Source organism: Telopea speciosissima, chromosome 7, assembly GCF_018873765.1.
Source record: "Telopea speciosissima isolate NSW1024214 ecotype Mountain lineage chromosome 7, Tspe_v1, whole genome shotgun sequence".
NCBI lineage: Eukaryota > Viridiplantae > Streptophyta > Magnoliopsida > Proteales > Proteaceae > Telopea > Telopea speciosissima.
Genome location: NC_057922.1, coordinates 1,728,161 through 1,747,060, shown reverse-complemented (window position 1 = coordinate 1,747,060; position 18,900 = coordinate 1,728,161). Strand labels below are relative to the sequence as shown.

The 18,900-nt window shown below is 44.2% G+C and overlaps 1 protein-coding gene across 2 annotated transcripts in view; it reads left to right on the top strand.

Annotated features, from left to right (window-relative positions):
- Positions 1-18,900, top strand: part of LOC122666986 (methionine S-methyltransferase) — a 106,793-nt gene that overhangs the window by 66,720 nt on the left and 21,173 nt on the right. For both annotated transcript variants that reach the window (XM_043863127.1, XM_043863126.1), the window contains one exon: positions 11,300-12,265. In XM_043863127.1, the coding sequence (XP_043719062.1) occupies positions 11,300-12,265 (966 nt within the window). The remainder of the gene's footprint in view (positions 1-11,299; positions 12,266-18,900) is intronic.

Genomic DNA, 18,900 nt, shown 5'->3' with positions numbered 1-18,900 from the left:
CTCTGGTCTTGCTCCTCATGGGTTGGGGTATCCATGGTGGAGGTTCCTGACATTTCCTCTTTCGGTTGCCTATTGAGGAACTGTATCTTCGCTTCCCACCTAGCTCTCTCAGAAGCCTGACCCACAGGATAGAGAGAGGGAGACAAAGGCTAAATGAGTGAAGGATTGGGATCCAGGGCCGGGCAGATCACCGAAGACTTCCCAACACGCTAGCCTCGTGGACAAATAATTACTGTTAGATTCTTCTGTGACGAAATGAAAGACACCTGTTACCTGTAGTGTCTCTCTGTTTTATTTAATTCAGTCTTGGTTTTGATGTCTTCAAGCTGCTCAGTTTATGACGGTATATGTGTTATTGTATACGTTAACGCTGCCCTTCTCTAACAGCTCAAGCTTTTAGGTGAAACAGCAAACATGGTATCAGAGCGGGGAGGTCGAGTGTTCAACTCATTGGAAGTGCAAAAATCAGGTAAGGGTCGACACTTCTTCTCTTTCGGTGCCACGCGAAGAAACGCCGCGTGAGCTACACATGCAAGGACCATGGGATCTTGGCCTGCACGTGCGGGGGAGGGTTAATGTATACATTGACACTGCCCTTCCTTAACAGCTCGAGCTTTTAGATGAAACGATAGCGAACAATATGCCCATGTTCCTTTCTGCTCTTATTGTTTTCTAGTTAGAGAACATCTTCTCTACCAGAAACTTCAAAGACTTTTTATTGCAGTAGGTACCTCTCTCTCTCTCACACACACACACACGGTCTTTTGTAGACCTGCTTACATTGTTGATGATGCGGTGAGTATAGAAGAAGAACTCATCTCGAGTACAGGTTTCGACCAGCCAAAATAGCGAGTTGGGCGAGATCTCAACAAGTTGGGGTAATTTTTTTCCCCAACTTGATGGCTAGTTTCGATGGGTTTTAGACCTATTTTGGGGCTGAAACTTGGTACTCAGCCTATTTTAGGCCATTTAAACACAATGACACTATTAGATTTTGCAAAAACAAAGTCCAAATAGGAGTTTCACTTCAAACCCTAGGTTGGTAGGCGACAACGTACTAAAATACCCTACTCTACATATAATTTAGTAATAGAAAGCAATCAGAGCATTCAATTATTGTAAAACAACTTAAATAAGCATTAGAAATGTTAAAATATTCAATACATCAATCTGTTTAATATATTACATCTATGATCTATCATCCCATAAAATGTGATGCATTCACTCATTCAGAACGAGTCGGTCCACATATTCTTCCCATGTCATAATGTTATTGTAGTGTTGCACATAGTTTGCCACAGTACTCATATAAGTGTTGTTATCAACATATTCAAAGTCCCCTATCTTAGGGTATAGAAGAGCCGGTTGCCATGAGGCGTGAGATCCACTGCTACTATCATATTGAGGCATGTATGGGTGTGCCTGGTTTGGGACTGGGAATATGTCCACAAAACCTAACCCGATGCTTTGATTGTCGAACTCAAGTGCTGACTGCCCAAACTGACCATAATCACTCATGATTATGGCCAGGAGATGAATGCCACGACTGACGCTCACTAGTAGTAACTATACTCATGCTTCCGAAACTTGCAAGCATGATCTTCATACTCATGTAATCATCCTGAGCCTGTGACTGTTTGCGACCCTTCCATCTCTTGTACATAGTGAGGACACCATGGTCTCGATCTTGTGTGGCATGCGTAAATTAAGACTCACCTGTGTAACGCACAGGCCCGCCTACATCCCCAGCTCATACTGGTACTGCTCGCGCATCCCCTCATGACGATCATCATAATAACCACCACTCCGCATACCACCAACACCACCATCATCACCATCAACATCATCATGCCTCAAAAGGTCTCGGTGACTCTAAATGCACATGTCCCTCTTCGGACATATATTCCTCAACATCTGTGCCGGTTGCGGTCGCAATGGTGGGATCGGGCCTACCCCCAGCCTAATCCATTTCTGGTGCACCATGATCCCTCACCCACTTGAATAGGGGATCCTCATCATCATCAGAGTCCTCCTGGAAAATGTTTACTAGCTCGATGGGTTCTCTATAATTGGTGTCCATTACTTCACGTATGTGCCTCATCCTTAATCTCATTGTAATGCACATACACCAGCTGCTCTAGTCAGTCGTGCCCCAATCTGTTCCGCCTCTTCGTGTGGATCAATAAGAATGTACTCCAGTTGCGCTTGCATCCGAAGGATGAACAAGTCTGTGCGAGCACTCTCACTACTATCTTCCTCAGGTTGGGTGAACTTGTACCATAAAACACCCAGCAGTCGGCTGCATTACAAATATAGAATATTAAGAATATTAGGAATATGTATATTTTAAAGGGATAAAATTATAATTCATAAATGTAATGCCACCTACCAGGGTCTGACTTTTGTCTACCCTCCACTGTAGCTTTTCGACTGAAACTTGTCGTGGCCTCTCTGAAGTATTGGATCTGTTCTCATTTCAAAATTCAAACATTGCTAGAGGCATTAGTATTTACTATTTAGTAATTAGTACATAGTACAATAAAATTAATTAATTACATTCCTTTACTTACTACCAAATTCCCATACTCTCAACTCAGCCTGTGTCGATGCATTGGGCTCTAACTTCTCAATAACATTTTGAACTGCCTCTAGCAATTCTGTGTTTAGCCCAAGATCATGCAAGCAGTGATACTTTGGATTCAGATAGTATGTTGGTAAAGTGGAAACCACAAATAATTACTAAATAGTAACTGCTAATGCCCTTGCACTCCGAGGTATCATAGCTCTGATCATTTCCTTCATCTTCTGAAGGGCAGCATAAATGTGGGGCAAGATAGGCTTCTTCTCCGTATCAACCATCCTTACTACTACCACCATTGGCTCTAATATGGCACCACATTTATTCAAGTCACGCCAGAATAAGTCACTTGCAATGGGCTCTTATGCTGCCCTCCCTTCTTTTGAATTCGACCCCTGCCAAACAAACTACTGTTTACTTGCAAACATAGACCTCAGACCTACCACCTTCATGTGAAAGCTCTTCAATGCAATGTAATTGGTGGCAAATCGAGTGACATCAGGTCTCACTAAATCACCATTGCATCTTTCCCTCAACATGACTAATACATAACCATGGTTATATACAAATGTGGTCACTTGTCTTGCCCTCTTGACCACACTTGCCATCAAAGTTTTCTTCCCTATGTCCTTCAGCATTAAATCAATGGAATGTATTGCACATGGAATCCAAAAGAGGCGGATCCTCTTACTCTTCTTGTTCATCAACTTCTCCCCAACCTTTTTAAAGTTAGAATCGTTATCCGTCACAATTTGGATAACATTCTTTGGTCCTATATCCTCCACCACTTGCTTCAATTGCCCATACAAATAGGATGCATCATTTATTTCCTTCGATGCATCTAAAGACTTCAAGAATACTGTCTTTCCATTACAACTCACCATGAAATTGATAATGGACTATCTAGTAGGTCCAGTCCAACTATCAGCGATAATGGTAACCCCATACATCTCCCTCCTTGGCTTCAGACTCTCGATGTACTCTTGCAACTCCTTTATTTCCTTAGGCAAATATACATTCATTAACTCAAATGGTGTGGGCCCCTTCCATCCTGCACTTGCCCTCTTTGCAGTGTCAAGGAATGCATGATAGTATGTTCCCTATGCTACATGAGGTAGAATGCTATTATAGAGCATGAACTTGCTGAAGGCATCCCGTGCTTCATCTTGTTTACTACCATACATTTGCAGGATGGTTAGCTAGTAGTCATCTTGTTGCCTGAAAATATATGGATCCTACTCAAGAATGGGATTTGGGGAATGTACTCGTGGTCGGGTTAAGGGTCGTGGGATATGGGGATTTCGTCTTGTGCCAGTGCTTCTCCTCTTCTCATCTTGTTGCATTCTTGCCTCTAGTGCAGCTGAGCCAGATCCACCAACTCCTGTTGCCTGCTCATATGCTCTCACGTTCTCAAAATGCAAACTTTGTCTACTCTCTGCCAATGCCTACTGGTAGATTCTCTACTCAGCCTCTGATTAGAACTTACCAGAAGGAGGCCTATATCCAGTATCATCTCCAATGATCTCTACACCATGCCTCTCTAGCACTGCCTCATCCAACTCTCTTTGTTGTCTTTCCCTAGCAGTTTTCTTTTTATCTTCCTCCTCTCATGTGCTTTGCTATGGCCTGCTGCACCTCATAGGGAACATTGGGGCATTTGAGAACATCCTTATAGCCACCAGCCAAATGCTGCTTTAATCTAGTGACTCCTCCAGAATTTAGAAACTTCCCACAATATCGACACTTGGACTTGTTTTTATCCTCTGACATCAAAGTTCCATGTTGCCTTGCTATATCAATGCGGTCTCCCATTGTGTACCAAATGTCTTACTTTTTTAGACTATTACATTAAAAAGCATGTATTAGTAACTATTGAAGACTTAAAGTATTGTATTCGTAATTATTAAACATAATGTCAAGTTACTAGAACAATCAAATAGCTATCTCATATTTATCCCTTAACCCTAGTATTTATTTCTTAATTAAAAATAAAATTTAGAATTTCTATTAAAATATTTATACCTTAAAGTATAAAATGTTATAATGTAATGATGTATTTGACACCATTTGAATTTGGACATTATGTACATATGTTGTATGTAATTTTTCAACAAAATAGGTATTTTTCCTTAATATTATATATTTTTTTTCTCCAAATGTAATAATATTTTTATTAATTCTGAAAAAGAAAATAATTTATTTTTATGGGTAAAAAAACAAAATGACTCCATGAGGCCGTAGAGCATTCAAAGGTGTCCAACATACATGAAAATCACTTCCAAACAATCACTATTGATCCTATTTTTTCACTTTGTTTTCAAAAAAATTATTTTTTTTTTTTGCAGAAAATATAATAAAAAAATAATAACAGAAAAAAAAAAAAAATTGAACTCCATCAAGTGATAGATCGTCCAAAGTTATATAACATATATTAAATTGACATGAATCTACCAAGGTTTGAACAATTTTTTTTTGAAAAAAATAGATTTGGAGAAAAATTGTTTACCTTTAAAAAATTCTTCAAATTTGATGAAGAATCACAAATATGATGCGAATCCTTCAATTTTGTAGCTGAATGTAGTCTCTGGCAACTTGTACGTTGAAATCCAAGTGCAAAATGAGGCAACAACAGCTCATAGAGGAAAAAAAGGGTCGAAGTCTGGAACTCGACAGAGAACTCGCGAGATCTGTCAAGTTTTGGAAGTCCTTAAAGTAAAAAAGGGTTGAAATCTGGGTCGGGTAACCAAGATCTCGACTCGACTGAGATTTCACCCGAGATGGTTTAATTTTTTAACTCGCTTATCATCTCGTCTCGATCACTTCAAAAAGCGAGATCTCGCGAGTTTTCCTTCCATGGCGGTGAGTTGAGCTTTCATAGAGGGACCACGGGTTCGAATTTGGTCCATTTAAAAATGGGGGACATAGGGAACACAAAGCTTGCTCAAACTTCATTTTGTTCTGCAGTTTAACCATCTCCATCAAAGCTAGGAATTTGATTTTTCTTTCTAGTTTACAGGACAAAGACTTGCATAGTAAAAGACAAAACGGGAAAGCTGACAATGACATGCACTAATCTGTGTCGAAGTCGGTGTCACTGGTGTAACCGATGAACATGTCCAGTGCATGGTCTACTTCGAACTCCAGGTGTTCGCTCATGATTCGCTGGATGACTGGGTGCTGTAACTCGTTGTTGACGTCCCAAGCTGTATGGGTGCTGCGGAGAAGGCAAGCTGGTAGAGTCGCAAGATCAACATGGTTGTAGGAGCACATGGTGGTCATGAAGTTGTACCATCGTTCTTTGTGAGCCTCTGAATCATCACGATGAACAAAGAGATCTTCGGTACTGGTGCCATGGAGGGAAAAGGTCGGATCATAGGCAATTAGATTATGATCCAGGATGGGAGGTGTGACCAGGTGATGATGGATGAAATCAGGAGGTCGATGGAAAATATAGGTGACGAAGGGATCGTCATCAAGAGCAGAGAGGGACAGAAGCCATTGAGGTATGGGAGCAAAGAGGCGGAGAAAACGGGCTAGACAATGAGGTCTTTGGAGACGAAAGTAAATAGTGCCAATAGGATTGGAGAAGATGGTGGAGACTGTGCTATGATAGTGATAGAGAGTATGACGGTTGAAGGTAAGAGCAACTGTGTGAACAGCAAGAAGGTGCCAGAAGAACACGACACATTCTTTATCAAAGAGGGCCGGGTTGATGGTGAAAGGAGTAAGGAAAAGGAAATCTGGGTGACAGACTACCCAATCATACTGAAGGCCATTATTATGGACCATGGAGATAAGAATGGACTGATAGGTAGAGATACTATTGGTCCTGAGAGTACGAAGGGAAATATTACTGAAGAGGGATGCTGGGAGAGCAGGTAAAAGGTCGAGGAGTGGATCAGGTGGATCAGGTTGTGGGGGAGCTGAAGAAGATGAGGAGGAAGCTCCAGGAGTAAGGGGCATGCAAAGGGCAGGGATGGAAGAAGATAATGGTAAATTCTTCGTGGTCCTGGAGAGGAAATCTGCGAGGACATTATCTTTGCCTTTGATGTGACGAACCTTGAAAGACCATTGTGAGAACCACTGTGCCCACCGTAGTAACTGAGATTCAGGGAGCTGCTTTCGCTTGAACTGTAACATCTTCGGGAAAGCTGTCATATCCATTTCGATCTGGAATGTATGGCCAATAAGGAAGAACTGGAATTTCTCAATTCCACGACGGACTGCAAGAATCTCTTTGAATGTGGAGTGGTAGTGTTGTTCGGCTGGTTTGAACATGCCACTACGGTATCCGCATATACGTCGTATCTTGTCTGAAGATTCTTTAAGTAGAACTGCACCCTATTGAGTATCACTGGCATCGGACTGTAGAATACGAAGTCCTGTAGATGGGATCTGTAGAGTAGGCAATGACTGGGCCAGGGCTTTCAGATCTTTGACTGCCTGGGTATGGACAGAGAACCAGGGTGGTGCATCCTTTCTGAGGAGTCGGTGAAGATGATTTGTGAATCGGACCTGGTGTGGTAAGAACTCGGTCATGTAATTGATGATGCCGAGGAACTGCTGCAGCTCTTGCCGAGTGAAGGGGCCATCTGAGAACTCAAGGAGGGATCGGCCAATATGTGGCTGAAGCTGAAATTGTCCTTTTGATATGATGACACCGAGAAAGTCAATAGTGTCGACTGCAACTTCCATTTTAGTGGGAGAGAGCATTATACCATAGGTTATGGTGATGTCCAAGAACTGCTGTAGAAGAAGAGCATGATCTTCCTCTGTATCGGAGAAGAGAAGTATGTCGTCTATATAGATCAAAGCATGTTCTTGTATGGGAGCATAGACCTGTAGCATAGCTTGTTGAAACAGGGAAGGAGCCACCTTGAGACCAAAGGGGAGAACTGTCCACTGGAAATGTGCACCGGGAATGCAGAATCCAGTTTTGGATCTGTCATCTGGATGAATTCCTAGCTGCCAAAATCCTGCTTTGAGATCAAACTTGCTGAATATCTTCGCCTTGGAAAGTTGGAGTAGAAGGGCAGGCTTGGTAGGTAATGGGAATTTGTCATCAGCCAGAAATGCATTGAGGGGCTGGTAGTTGATTACAAGTCTGAGTTTGCCACGCTTCTGTTCAGCTCTCTTATTCACATAGAAAGCTTCACAAGCCCAAGGGGAAGATGTCTTCTCTATGAGGCCTTGAAATTCTAGGAGGGCAATTTCTTGGCGTGCACTGGTGAGGTGTTCAGGCTTCATGCCAGAGTGACTGGCTTTAGTAGGATTTGCATCCTCATTCTTCTTGAAAGGGAGACGGATGAAGAACTTTGGGTTCTGCCAGAGGGGATGATCACATTTGGTGAGAAAGTTTGCATGATTTTCAGCACTGCAACGGAGGAGCAATTGTTCTTTAATATCTGCAATAGGAGTGATTAGTAGCAAATTGGGAACAGTTGTCCAAGGGATGAATAGCTTCTTGTAGCTGAGACCATGTATGCTCCATCTGAGGTGGGGTAACTGATAAAGGATGTCAAAACCAATAAGGGCATCACGACCGGGGAGAGAGGATCCTAGAACAGTATGACACAAGGTGAGAGAGGGAAATATTTGGAAACGGATAGGGTGTTTGGAGATGAGGTTGACCGAAAAGGTTTGACCATCGGCTGCAGTGAAGAATTGCTTGTGAGGTTTCCAACAATCAGAAGGAAGGACATGGGGAGCTAATATGGTTGTGGAACAACCGGTGTCAAAGTAGCCAATGACTTTGATAGGGCGGTCCCATGTGGTAGGAGAGATGGAGAAACGAGCTTGAGGAAGCGGGGTCCTGGTGATAGCAAAAGCTGGTGACTTGGGAGGGTTAGGAGAGGAGACAAGAGAGGCCATCGGGTAGATGGGGTCAAATACATCAGACTCGGAGTCGGGTGAGGAGGTATCCAAGTCTTCGTCTTCCCAATTTTCAAGGACAAACAGTAAGTCCGGGGAGAAGTCATCATCAACAGAGTAAAGGGATTCAACATTTGCATCCGGATCATCAGTAATGGAAAAGGGGGCCAGCATATGCATTAGCTTGGCCTGCTTGGCTTTGGCGGGGCAATTACGAGCAAAATGGCCAATTTTTCCACACGCATAGCATTTGATAGAGGTCTTCTGCCGAAATTTCTTTCGTTTGAAGAACTTATAGGGCTGCTGCTGAGACCTATGTTGATGCTTACGTTTGAACCGATGAAATCGGTGATTCCCATTTGTCTTATGATTTTTCTCTGGACGGGACCTGAACTTGGAGAAGTGGGATTTCTTCTTAGAAGGACAAGAACAGTCTTTGTCTTTGCACTTGATCTTGAGATGGGATGTGTCACAAGCATCTGTGAGCTTATGAGTGGTCTTCTCCCATTGCTTGAAGAATAGTTGCTGATCACATAACTTCTGCAGAGCACTAAGGATCTCTTGGTAGAGACGACCAATAGGAGCTTGATCAATTCGGAGGCCAAAATATTGGAAGGATTTTACAGCTTCTTTTCCCAAAGGTTCGGGGAAAGAATTGAGGAACACCTGCTTCATATTTGGGTCATCCAATCCTCCAAGGATGTAAAAACGGTCTAACATCCGTGTATAGTGCTTAGCAAGATCAGCCTTCTGAAAAGAGCAACACTTCATCTGGAAGTACTCCTCTCGGGCCTTGAGTCTATTGTTCTCAATGGGTCCAATCATCTCATTGTACAATTGTGCGATGAAGACATCAATAGGAATCTGAGTCCACTGGAGTTGCCGATAACCGCCAAGGGCCATGAACCATTCTCTGAGGGTTCCATGGGTACGGGCCAAGAACTTGGTAATGACAGTGCCGTCAGTGGCTCCAGCAACTAACATCTCTGCAGTAAGCCAGGCATGAAATTCCGAGATACCCTCAGGCCATTTGTGAAATGGGAGACCATCAAAAGTGAATAGTTGTTTAGGGTCCTGGTTGGCAAAAGGACTGGGATTAGGGGCCTGAGGGGGAATATGAGGAGGTGCAAGGGCGGCTCTGGGTTGTTGCTGCTGTTGGTGTGGTGCAGTGTCAACTTCACTGTCGCTGCTATGAACAATAGGTTCAGTTGGAGCCTGAGAAGCATCTGGCGCCGGGGGATGGGTTTGGTAGGCAGGTAGAGGACTCTGGGAACTGAAAGAGTCGGAGTCTGAGAAGGAGGTAGCAGAGGCAACTTTGGACATGGATAAAATAGGTATGGATTTAGGTTGAGTCAGGGTGGTATGGAGGGACGCCTGATCATGGCCCATCATGTGTTTGCAAAAGGAATTTGACCTGGAGCTTCACAAATCTTCCATGTTTTTTTTTTTGGGTGAATAAAGAATTCATTACCAAAGAAAGAGGACTACAAAAGCCCCCAAAAAGGGGAGAGAGAGAGAGAGAAAACACAAATGCACAAGCTACCCCAACCTCAGACAGGAAAATATGCCTGTTCCTTGGTGTATCATTACAAAAAGGGGAAGCAAGTAGAGAGCTTGCCTTTGATGTCAAAGATGATGGAGTCCCAAATCTGACAAACAGGTCTAGAGTTGGAGGTCCATTTCCTAATATTTCTCTCCATCCAAATATGACTGATGGTAGCACAAAAGGCCATTTTTGTAGGAGTTGTTCCAAGTTGGGTCTAGGTGATCTGTACGCTCCAACTTGAGGGGGAGTGTTGAAGTATATCGGCCATGAGGGCTGAGTGGAATCTTAATTAGAATATTCCTATAGTCTAATCGAGATTCCTCCTATATGGTCTCATATTGTGGTTTGTAACTAAAATTAGATTAGTTTCTATTTTCCTGTTGTGTCTATGTTTATGGGTCCTAATATGATTAGGAGTCCTTCCTTGTAATCTAAAGATATAAATAAAGGCATTGAGGGGGGACTGTTTAATTCAATCATTAGTCTCTACACAGTCCCTGTTCCTCTTCCAATTCGTCTCTTCATCTTCTCGGTTTTAATAGTGTAGGGTTCTGTTCTGCTATATTGGATATCTATGGTGGGAGCCATTAGTACCATGAAAGGTCAACTCTCTATGTCTGCTTCTTCTTCAAATCTAAGCATCTCTTCATGGTGAGTTTCTTACAATGAAGATTCGCTATAATCTATAATATACCGTTCTTGTGTACCTATTTATGGAGCTGACGCGCTGGGAAGAAATAGCCTATTGTAGTAGTACCAATTGGAAGCACAGGAACTGTATTCTTGGCAGTACCCTTAAATTTTCCAGTTCAGGTACTGTCATCATATTGCACTGATAAGGTTATGGTGGGTCATGTTAGCATGTTCAAGTATCCAAGTGTTGTAGCTGCTTGAATCAACTAATATACAGCTTATGAATACAATTGTATTTAAACTAAAAGACAGAGCAAGCAAAGGAAATTAATGTAGTAGATGATTCTTTTATCAGCATTCATTGACTAGATTTTGTAAGTGATAGTATACTGCTTATGCCACAACTTTGCTTCTGTCAATTGGAAATGGAATGGAAGGTGTAGATAATAGTAAATGGGTTGACCCGTATTCAATATTATACTTGAGAGAGGAATATCATGTAACCTGAATAAAATGCTAGAGAATAAGAAAAGATAACTATTTAGCTTCTCCTTTTCATTATACCTTCCTGTCCCCCCACCCCCCCCCCCCCAGAATGGAAATTCTTGTACAAGTTTATTTATTTGTCTTTTCCATGATGTGTCAAAACTGAGATCATGTTACTCTTACAGAGAGAATGTGAGAAGGCAAGGACTGTTGAGATGATTGGGTTCACAAGTTCTGCCATCTGTGCTCTTAGTACTGGTGAGCTATCCATTAGTGAGTTACAGAACTCTTCAGTAATTCACATGGATGTAGATCAGAACTTCCTCCCGATACCTGCACCTATAAAAGCTGCCATCTTTGAGAGTTTTGCAAGACAGAACTTGGCTGAGACAGAAATTGATGTGAATATTGGCATTCGACAGTTTATCAAGGGCAACTATGGATTCCCAACTGATGGTACAGAAGTTATATATGGAGATTCCCCTCTGGCTCTTTTCAACAAGATGGTACTTTGCTGCATACAGGAAGGTGGAATCTTGTGCTTTCCTGCTGGCTCAAATGGAAATTATGTATCTGCTGCCAAGTTTTTGAATGCAAACATTTTGGATATCCCAACCCAGTCTGAAGCAGGATTTAAGCTCACAGAGAAGGTACTGATAAGCTTCCTTGGAACGGTGAAGAAGCCTTGGGTTTATCTTTCAGGTCCAACAGTCAATCCAACAGGCTCGCTTTACAGCAATGAAGAGATGAGAGGAATATTATCTGTCTGTGCCAAATTTGGGGCAAGAGTTTTGATTGATGCTTCTTTCTCTGGATTGGAATTTCTCACTGAGGGTTGGAATATGTGGAATTTATGGGATAGTTTGTCGAAGCTGAATTACCAGTGCAACCCATCTTTTTGTGTGTCATTGCTCGGTGGACTATCTTTTGAGATGCTAACTGGAGGCCTTACATTTGGGTTTCTGGTTCTAAATCAGCCTCATTTGATTGATGCATTCTATTCCTTCCCAGGATTAAGCAAACCCCACAGCACCGTCAAGTATGCTATAAAAAGGTTGCTAGGTCTTAGAGAGCAGAAGACTGAGAATCTATTGGAGGCTATTGTGGAGCAGAAAAGGATTCTGAGTAGTAGATTTAACTGCTTAAAGGAGGTAATCTTGTTTGATTTTTCAGATATCAGAACTGTTTGAGCTCTTTGATATTTCTTATTTCAAATTATGGTATTATATTCAGGTTGAAAAAGTTTGAAACTTATATAAAATTTGATTAGCTTTCAGATTAACTGATAACTTGGTTGGCTAGTTTTGCAAAGAAAGCATGGACATGCAACCCTAAAGCTTAAAAAGGACACCTCAATGGGGGGTTATGTGACAATGACACTGACAATTTTCTTAGCATCCTACATGGATACTGGATGTATTACAATGACATGGACATGTGTCTTGAAGTCCTACATAGCAAGCTAAACTTGACATGCAGACAACTCTGTATATGCAACTATAGTTATGCCTTTCCTTATGGATAATCACCTAAATATACATGCACAGTTGACCAGTAGAAGTACATAATATCTATGCATGTAATGCCTGCATTCAATTGCAAACTGCACATGGTGTAACAGAAGCTTCTGATTAGAATAGGCTAAAGAATTAAAAAAATAATAATAATAATAAATTCTTGTGAACCTCACCAATGAAACCCCTTAGATTTACAGCTGAAGGCCAGCAAGACCAATGGAAATGTTGTTGACACTCAAAAACCAGCTTATATTTCATGTCTCATCTGGACTCAGTAATGTAGTTCTAGATTGAAGTAATCAACCTAGAAGACAAAACCAGGATCTGTTTTTCAAAGGGCAACTCGGTTAGGGTTAAACTAATGGAAACAGCTAAATTTAGGGTTAGTGTTTAGAAGGGGAAAATAGGATTCAAGGAGAATGGCTAGGCAGAATCAGCCCAAGTTTGGATCGAGTTCCTCAATGGGGCTGTAGAATACTCGACCAAAGTTTGAGATGATTCCTACGGTTGGTTTTGTCTGGGCTTGATGGAGGTTGTCTAGAAGAGAGGAAAAGAATGGTTAGGGTTTTGAGATTCAGACTTGTTGGAGAAGAAGCCTTGATATCAGATTGCTTGACAGTAGAATGACAATGGAGACGTAACGAAGAACCAAACGATCCATCCAGACTTCCCACCGCAAGGTGTCAATCGGATCAAACCCGTTTCCTTCAGCCTTGATCAAGCACAAGACAAAAATCTTCAATGGAGAAGAAGAGCAGAAAAATGCTTTTCATTAATCAAAATTCGAGTCCAATGCTTGCCGCCTTACAACCTTATATAAAAGACTCAAAAATAGACTCCTACACTAAAAATGAAAGGCCTAATCCAATCCTTAACCTATTAGGTAACCTAAACTGACTAGGAAACTGAAATATTTTAAGGGGATAGACTCAAAACATGGCCGGACTTATAGAATCCTAATCCAGCCCAACTTACATTGCTTAAAAGCAAGTAAAAGAAAACTACTAAAATCACTTAAATTGAACCATTGATTGGACCAGCTTGGACCCAGTTCAATTTAAAAACAAAAGACTTCAAAAATAATTTAAGTATGGAAACTAAACTAACTAATCTCGTATGCAACCTTATTTCCCATACTTTAGTCCAATAAAAGTGGCCTATTACATTGAAAACCCATGGGATCAAAGGCCCAATATGTATATAACCCAACCCTAGACTTATTCCTAAGCAAAGAAGCCAAGTTTGGTGATAAATCTGCATCAGTAGTACGGTAATTGAATAATCAAAACAGTACCAAAATTGGACCTTTCCTCAGAGAATAAGAATTCAGATTAGGGAGAAATGATATAGCATGAAATCGGTTGGTTAGAATGATATTAAACTCCGTTTGAGTTCTCAACAAACAATGGAAAGAACCATTGCTGAAATTCTGAAATCATTCCAATGGTTTTTTTTTTTTGGATGAATAAAAATTTAAATTACGGAGAAAGAAGAGGAATATACAAGCCCTAGGGCCAACAACAAAGAAGCTAGAGGCTAGCTAGAGCGCAAAATGGAGGTAGGAAGACCCCAGGAGACAACAATAAGCCTGTTCCTTGGGGTATCCTTTACACCAGAGGGGGGGAGGGAGCTAGCTTTAGATGAAACATCAAAGAAGATGGCTTTCCAAATCTTGTCGAAAGAACGGGAGTTGGATGTCCATCTTCTTAGGTTTCTCTCCATCCAAATGTGGGAGATAGTGGCACAAAAAGCAAGCTTCCCAATCGTATCGTAGATCGATTTCCCACCAGATGTCATATCGATCCAAACCCATTCTCTGGATAGGGGCAGAGGAGATCTCTGGGCGGGCCAACAGAGGCGAAGGACACGGCTCCAGATGGAGGCAGCAAAGGGGCAAGAGAAGAACAGGTGCTCCACATCTTCATGCCCATTCCAACAAAGACAGCAGTTGGAGGAGACTTGCATATTGCGATGCAAGAGGAAGTCTTGGGTAGGGAGGCAATTTGATAGGGCGCGCCAAGCGGTGAAGCTTTGACGAGGGATGTGCCCTCTAAACCAAAACACTTTGTGCCAAGGACTGAGGGTCCCTCTATGTCTGACCATGTCCCAAGCGGAGTGGGAGCTGAACCTGCCAGAGGGGGAGGGGAGCCAGGTGATTGCATCACCTCTACCACGATGACCAGGGGGGATAGGGGGGAGGGATCTCCAGATGCCTGCAAGGGGAGGAGGGGAGAGGGGAGGGCACCAAGAGCCTTTGGTGATGATGGAAGCCACAAGGGAAGATCTGTCTAGACCGGAGGCATATATGACACGGGGGCTGACAATGGAAGCAAGGACACCTGAGGGATGCCAATTGTCAAGCCAAAGGGAGGTGTGCAGCCCATCATCAATCCTGTAAGATATAGCTCCCATGGCTATGTGCCTCACTTGGAGGATTCTGCGCCAAATCCGGGAGGAGTCTGTAGTAGAGCTGACAGTCCAGATGGAGTCACTACGAAGAAGCCCAGCATACACCCAGGAGGTCCAGATGCTGGATTTGTTGGTGAGAAGCTTCCAGATCAGCTTGAGAGAACCTGCAATGTTCACATCTTTAATCCTTCTGAGACCAAGACCGCCTTCAGATTTAGGGCAGCAAATGGAGGACCAGCTTTTGGGGTGGAGAAACCTAGCTACATCCACACCTTTCCAAAGGAAAGCACACATAATAGACTCGGTTGCCTTGATGGTAGCCTTAGGGAGGCCAAAAACACCGCTCCAATAGATGTAGCACGACTGAAGAACCGATCTGATGAGCTCAAGGCGACCTGTATAGGATAAAAGCTTGGCCTTCCAGAGTTGCAGCCTCTTGCGGAGGAGGTCAAGGATGGGATGGCAATGGTGGGTTGAAAGTCTGGCAGGGATGAGGGGGAGGCCAAGGTAGCGGACGGGTAAGGTGCCAAGAGAAAAGCCTGTGATGGTAGAGAGGGAGACTTTGGTAGTATCAGGGATCCCAGCAAGGAAGATTTGGGATTTAAGAGGTTAATGCGAAGACTGGAGAGACCCTGGAAGAGGTGGAGGGAAGACATGACGGACTCAAGGGAGAGGGGGTCAGCCTTGGAGAAGATCATGAGATCATCAGCGAAGGCAAGGTGGGTCAGGTTGGTGGGTTTACATTTGGGGATGGGGGAGGCAGAGGAGTTAAAGAAGCCCGTAGGGCTGCCATTGAGGAGAACGGAGAAGCGAGGGGTGGAGATGCAAAAGTGGATCCAATTGACAAAGGTGGGCGGGAATGACATCTTAAGGAGGACTTGGGAGATGTAGTCCCACCGGATGGAGTCAAAGGCTTTGTGGATGTCTATCTTCAAGAGGGCTGAGGGAGAGATGGATTTCCAGTGGAAGCCTCGAACAATTTCCTGGCAGAGGATAATGTTATCCGAAATGCTTCTCCCAGAGATAAAGGCTGACTGATTAGAGCTGACAAGGGAGTCAATGACGAGCTGGAGTTTGTTGGCAATGAACTTGTAGAGGAGGTTGCAGAGGGAGATGGGCCTGAAGTCAGGCATGGAAGAGGCTCCTGAGGATTTTGGGATGAGACAGAGAAAGGTGTGGTTTATGTTTTGGATCTGGTGGGGGTTAAAGAAAAAGCTCCTGATGGCACCAATGAGCTCAGCACCGATGATGTCCCAGCAAGAGGAGAAGAACCCCATACTAAAACCATCAGGGCCTGGAGCTTTGCTAGCCTTGTGAGAGCGAACAGCAGTGACAATCTCAGAGTCAGAGGGTATGGAGCAGAGGGAGTTGAAGAGGTGAGGAGGAACGAATTTATTGATAAGGTCATCCAGGATGGGGGCTTGGGTGGTGGAGGGGGGGGCAGAAGATACCAGAAAAGTAGGACACAACTTCAGATTTGATAGCTTCAACAAGAGGAGAGGACCGAGCCATCAGAGGTGGTGAGGGTGAGAATGGAGTTGAAGTTGGTTCGGCCTTTGAGGGAACGATGGAAGAAAGCAGTATTCGAGTCACCAAGCTCGAGCCATTTAATCCGGGATTTCTGTTTTGAGGAAACTTTCCTCCAGAGAGAGAGAGGAGGCAAGCTCAGAGGCAGCGAGGGATTCTTCCGCAGCAAGCGAGGAGTTGAGGGGATCGGATTGAAGACAGGACTGGATGGAGGAGAGGGTGTCACGGCAAGAGGAGACACGGGAGGAGATGTTACCAAAGGTGGTAGAATTCCAGGACTTGAGGGCAGCTTTGATATTTTTGAGCTTCTTAGAGAAGGCAAGGAGAGGGGAGGAGAAGGATTGGACAGGAATGTCCCAAGCTGCTTGGACAGTAGGGAGGAATCCAGTGTGGGAGGACCACATGTCGAAAAACTTGAAGGGTTTGGGACCAAAGGATAAGTAAGGGAGGATAAAGAGGGAGATGGGGGAGTGGTCAGAGAGGCCGGGGAGGTCAAAGACAACATGGGAAGAAGGAAGGGAGGAGAGCTAATGGTCATTTATGAGGACACGGTCAAGCTTACAGGCAACTCTGTCAGGGCCAGAGCCCTTGTTGTGCCAAGAGAGATCAGTACCCGACCATCTAAGGTCGTTAAGCCCCGTATCCTCAAGACAAAAATTGAAGGCAGTAACAGCTAGTTGGTCAATGGGGGAACCACTTAATTTTTCGTGGCTAAAGCGGACAACATTAAAGTCGCCACCCATGCCCCAAGGGGTGGGACCCACAGACAAAGCGATGGAGCGGATGTCGTCCCAAAGGGGGAGCCGATCCAGGTGACGGTTAAAGGTATAGACCATGGTGAAGAAGAGGAGGTGATTGTGGAGGTGGTCAGAGATGCTAAGATGGAGGAATTGGGGGGAAGCCGAGGAGACTGAGATAAGGAATTTGAATGGATCCCAAAGGACCCAAATGGGGCCATTTGGGGAATGAGTGTAGTTGGAAAGGAAAGACCAAGAGGGAGCAAGAGAGTGGGCGATGCAGGAGGAGTTGGGTTCGATAACTTTGGTTTCAAGGAGACAACAAAGGGAGGATTTGGAGGATTTGATATGGTCGCGAATCTCAGCTTGTTTAGCCGGGGCATTAAGGCCACGGACATTCCAAATGGTCCAAGGGATCATGGTCAAAGGGGGGGGAGGGGGCAACCAGCCATCAGTGGAGCTAATGCGAGACCCAGGGGGGACGCTTCGGGGCCTAAGGCGATACTCTCTCAAGGGGGGAAAGCAAACCAGAGGAGAAGAGGGGGAGGGGGGGAGAAGGGATGAAGGGCAATGGGCCAAGGTGGAACCGGCTGAAGGACCAGGACCAGGACCAGGCTTGAAGTGGTTCGGCCAAGGGGGAAAAGGGATTAAGTCATTTGTTAGGAGAGGTAGGTGGGTTAAGAGGGCAGGTTGGTGGGTCGGGTCAGACAAGGAGGTGCTAAGAGGTAGGACAAAGGGGGGTGAGTGGATAAGTGGGTCACGTAAGGGGGAGAGATGGGTTGAAAAGTTGGGGGGAGGCCTCGGGAAGGGAGTGGTTTGGTTAAAAGGGGGTGATATCTGAGTTGGGTTTCCAAAAGTGGAAGGGGAGCAGGACGAAGGTGAAGGGGAGCTTGCAGAGGTAACTGCAGGGGGAGCCTGCAAGTCATCGTCGCAGATCAGGCTGATCTCGAGAGTGACATTCGAGGTTGCAACATCACTATCATCGCCCAGCTCGAGAGATCGAAGTACCATGTACCTGTTGTGGTCAGCGTCCTCAGATCTGGAGAGTAGGTGAGCCTCGGACGAGCCGCCATGACTGGGAGCCTCGCCAGAGCCACGCAGGTTTTTCCGATGGCGATTCCGGTGTTTTTTCGGGCTACGAGAGAGTTTCAAGGAACCTTCCATCGGAGTAACCACCTCCCGGGCAGCAGCGTCGTCTTTCAAAGGATATTTACCTTCCATCGAGTCAACTGATGCATCAGCGTCATCTTCCACCAAGGTACCAATCTCAGCAGTAGTAATGTCTTCCCCAAGGGCTTCAACCTCCTCAACAGTAAGAATCGCTGTTCCAGAGTCAGCGATATTGGTCTCCACATCACCCGTTGGAACAGTCACGGTGGGCGAGGTAGACGGAGGAATCATTGGGCCATCAGCAGAGGTAGTAGGAGCCGGGAGACACAACTTCTAGGGGTAGCCGAAGGTTTTGCAGATGGAGCAGTAGTGGGGGAGCCACTCGTAAGTCACTCTTTGAGAGAAACAGTGGCCATCTTCTTCCTGGATGGTGACAAATTCGGGGGGAGGGTCATCTGCAGATATTTCCACATAGATGCAAGCGAA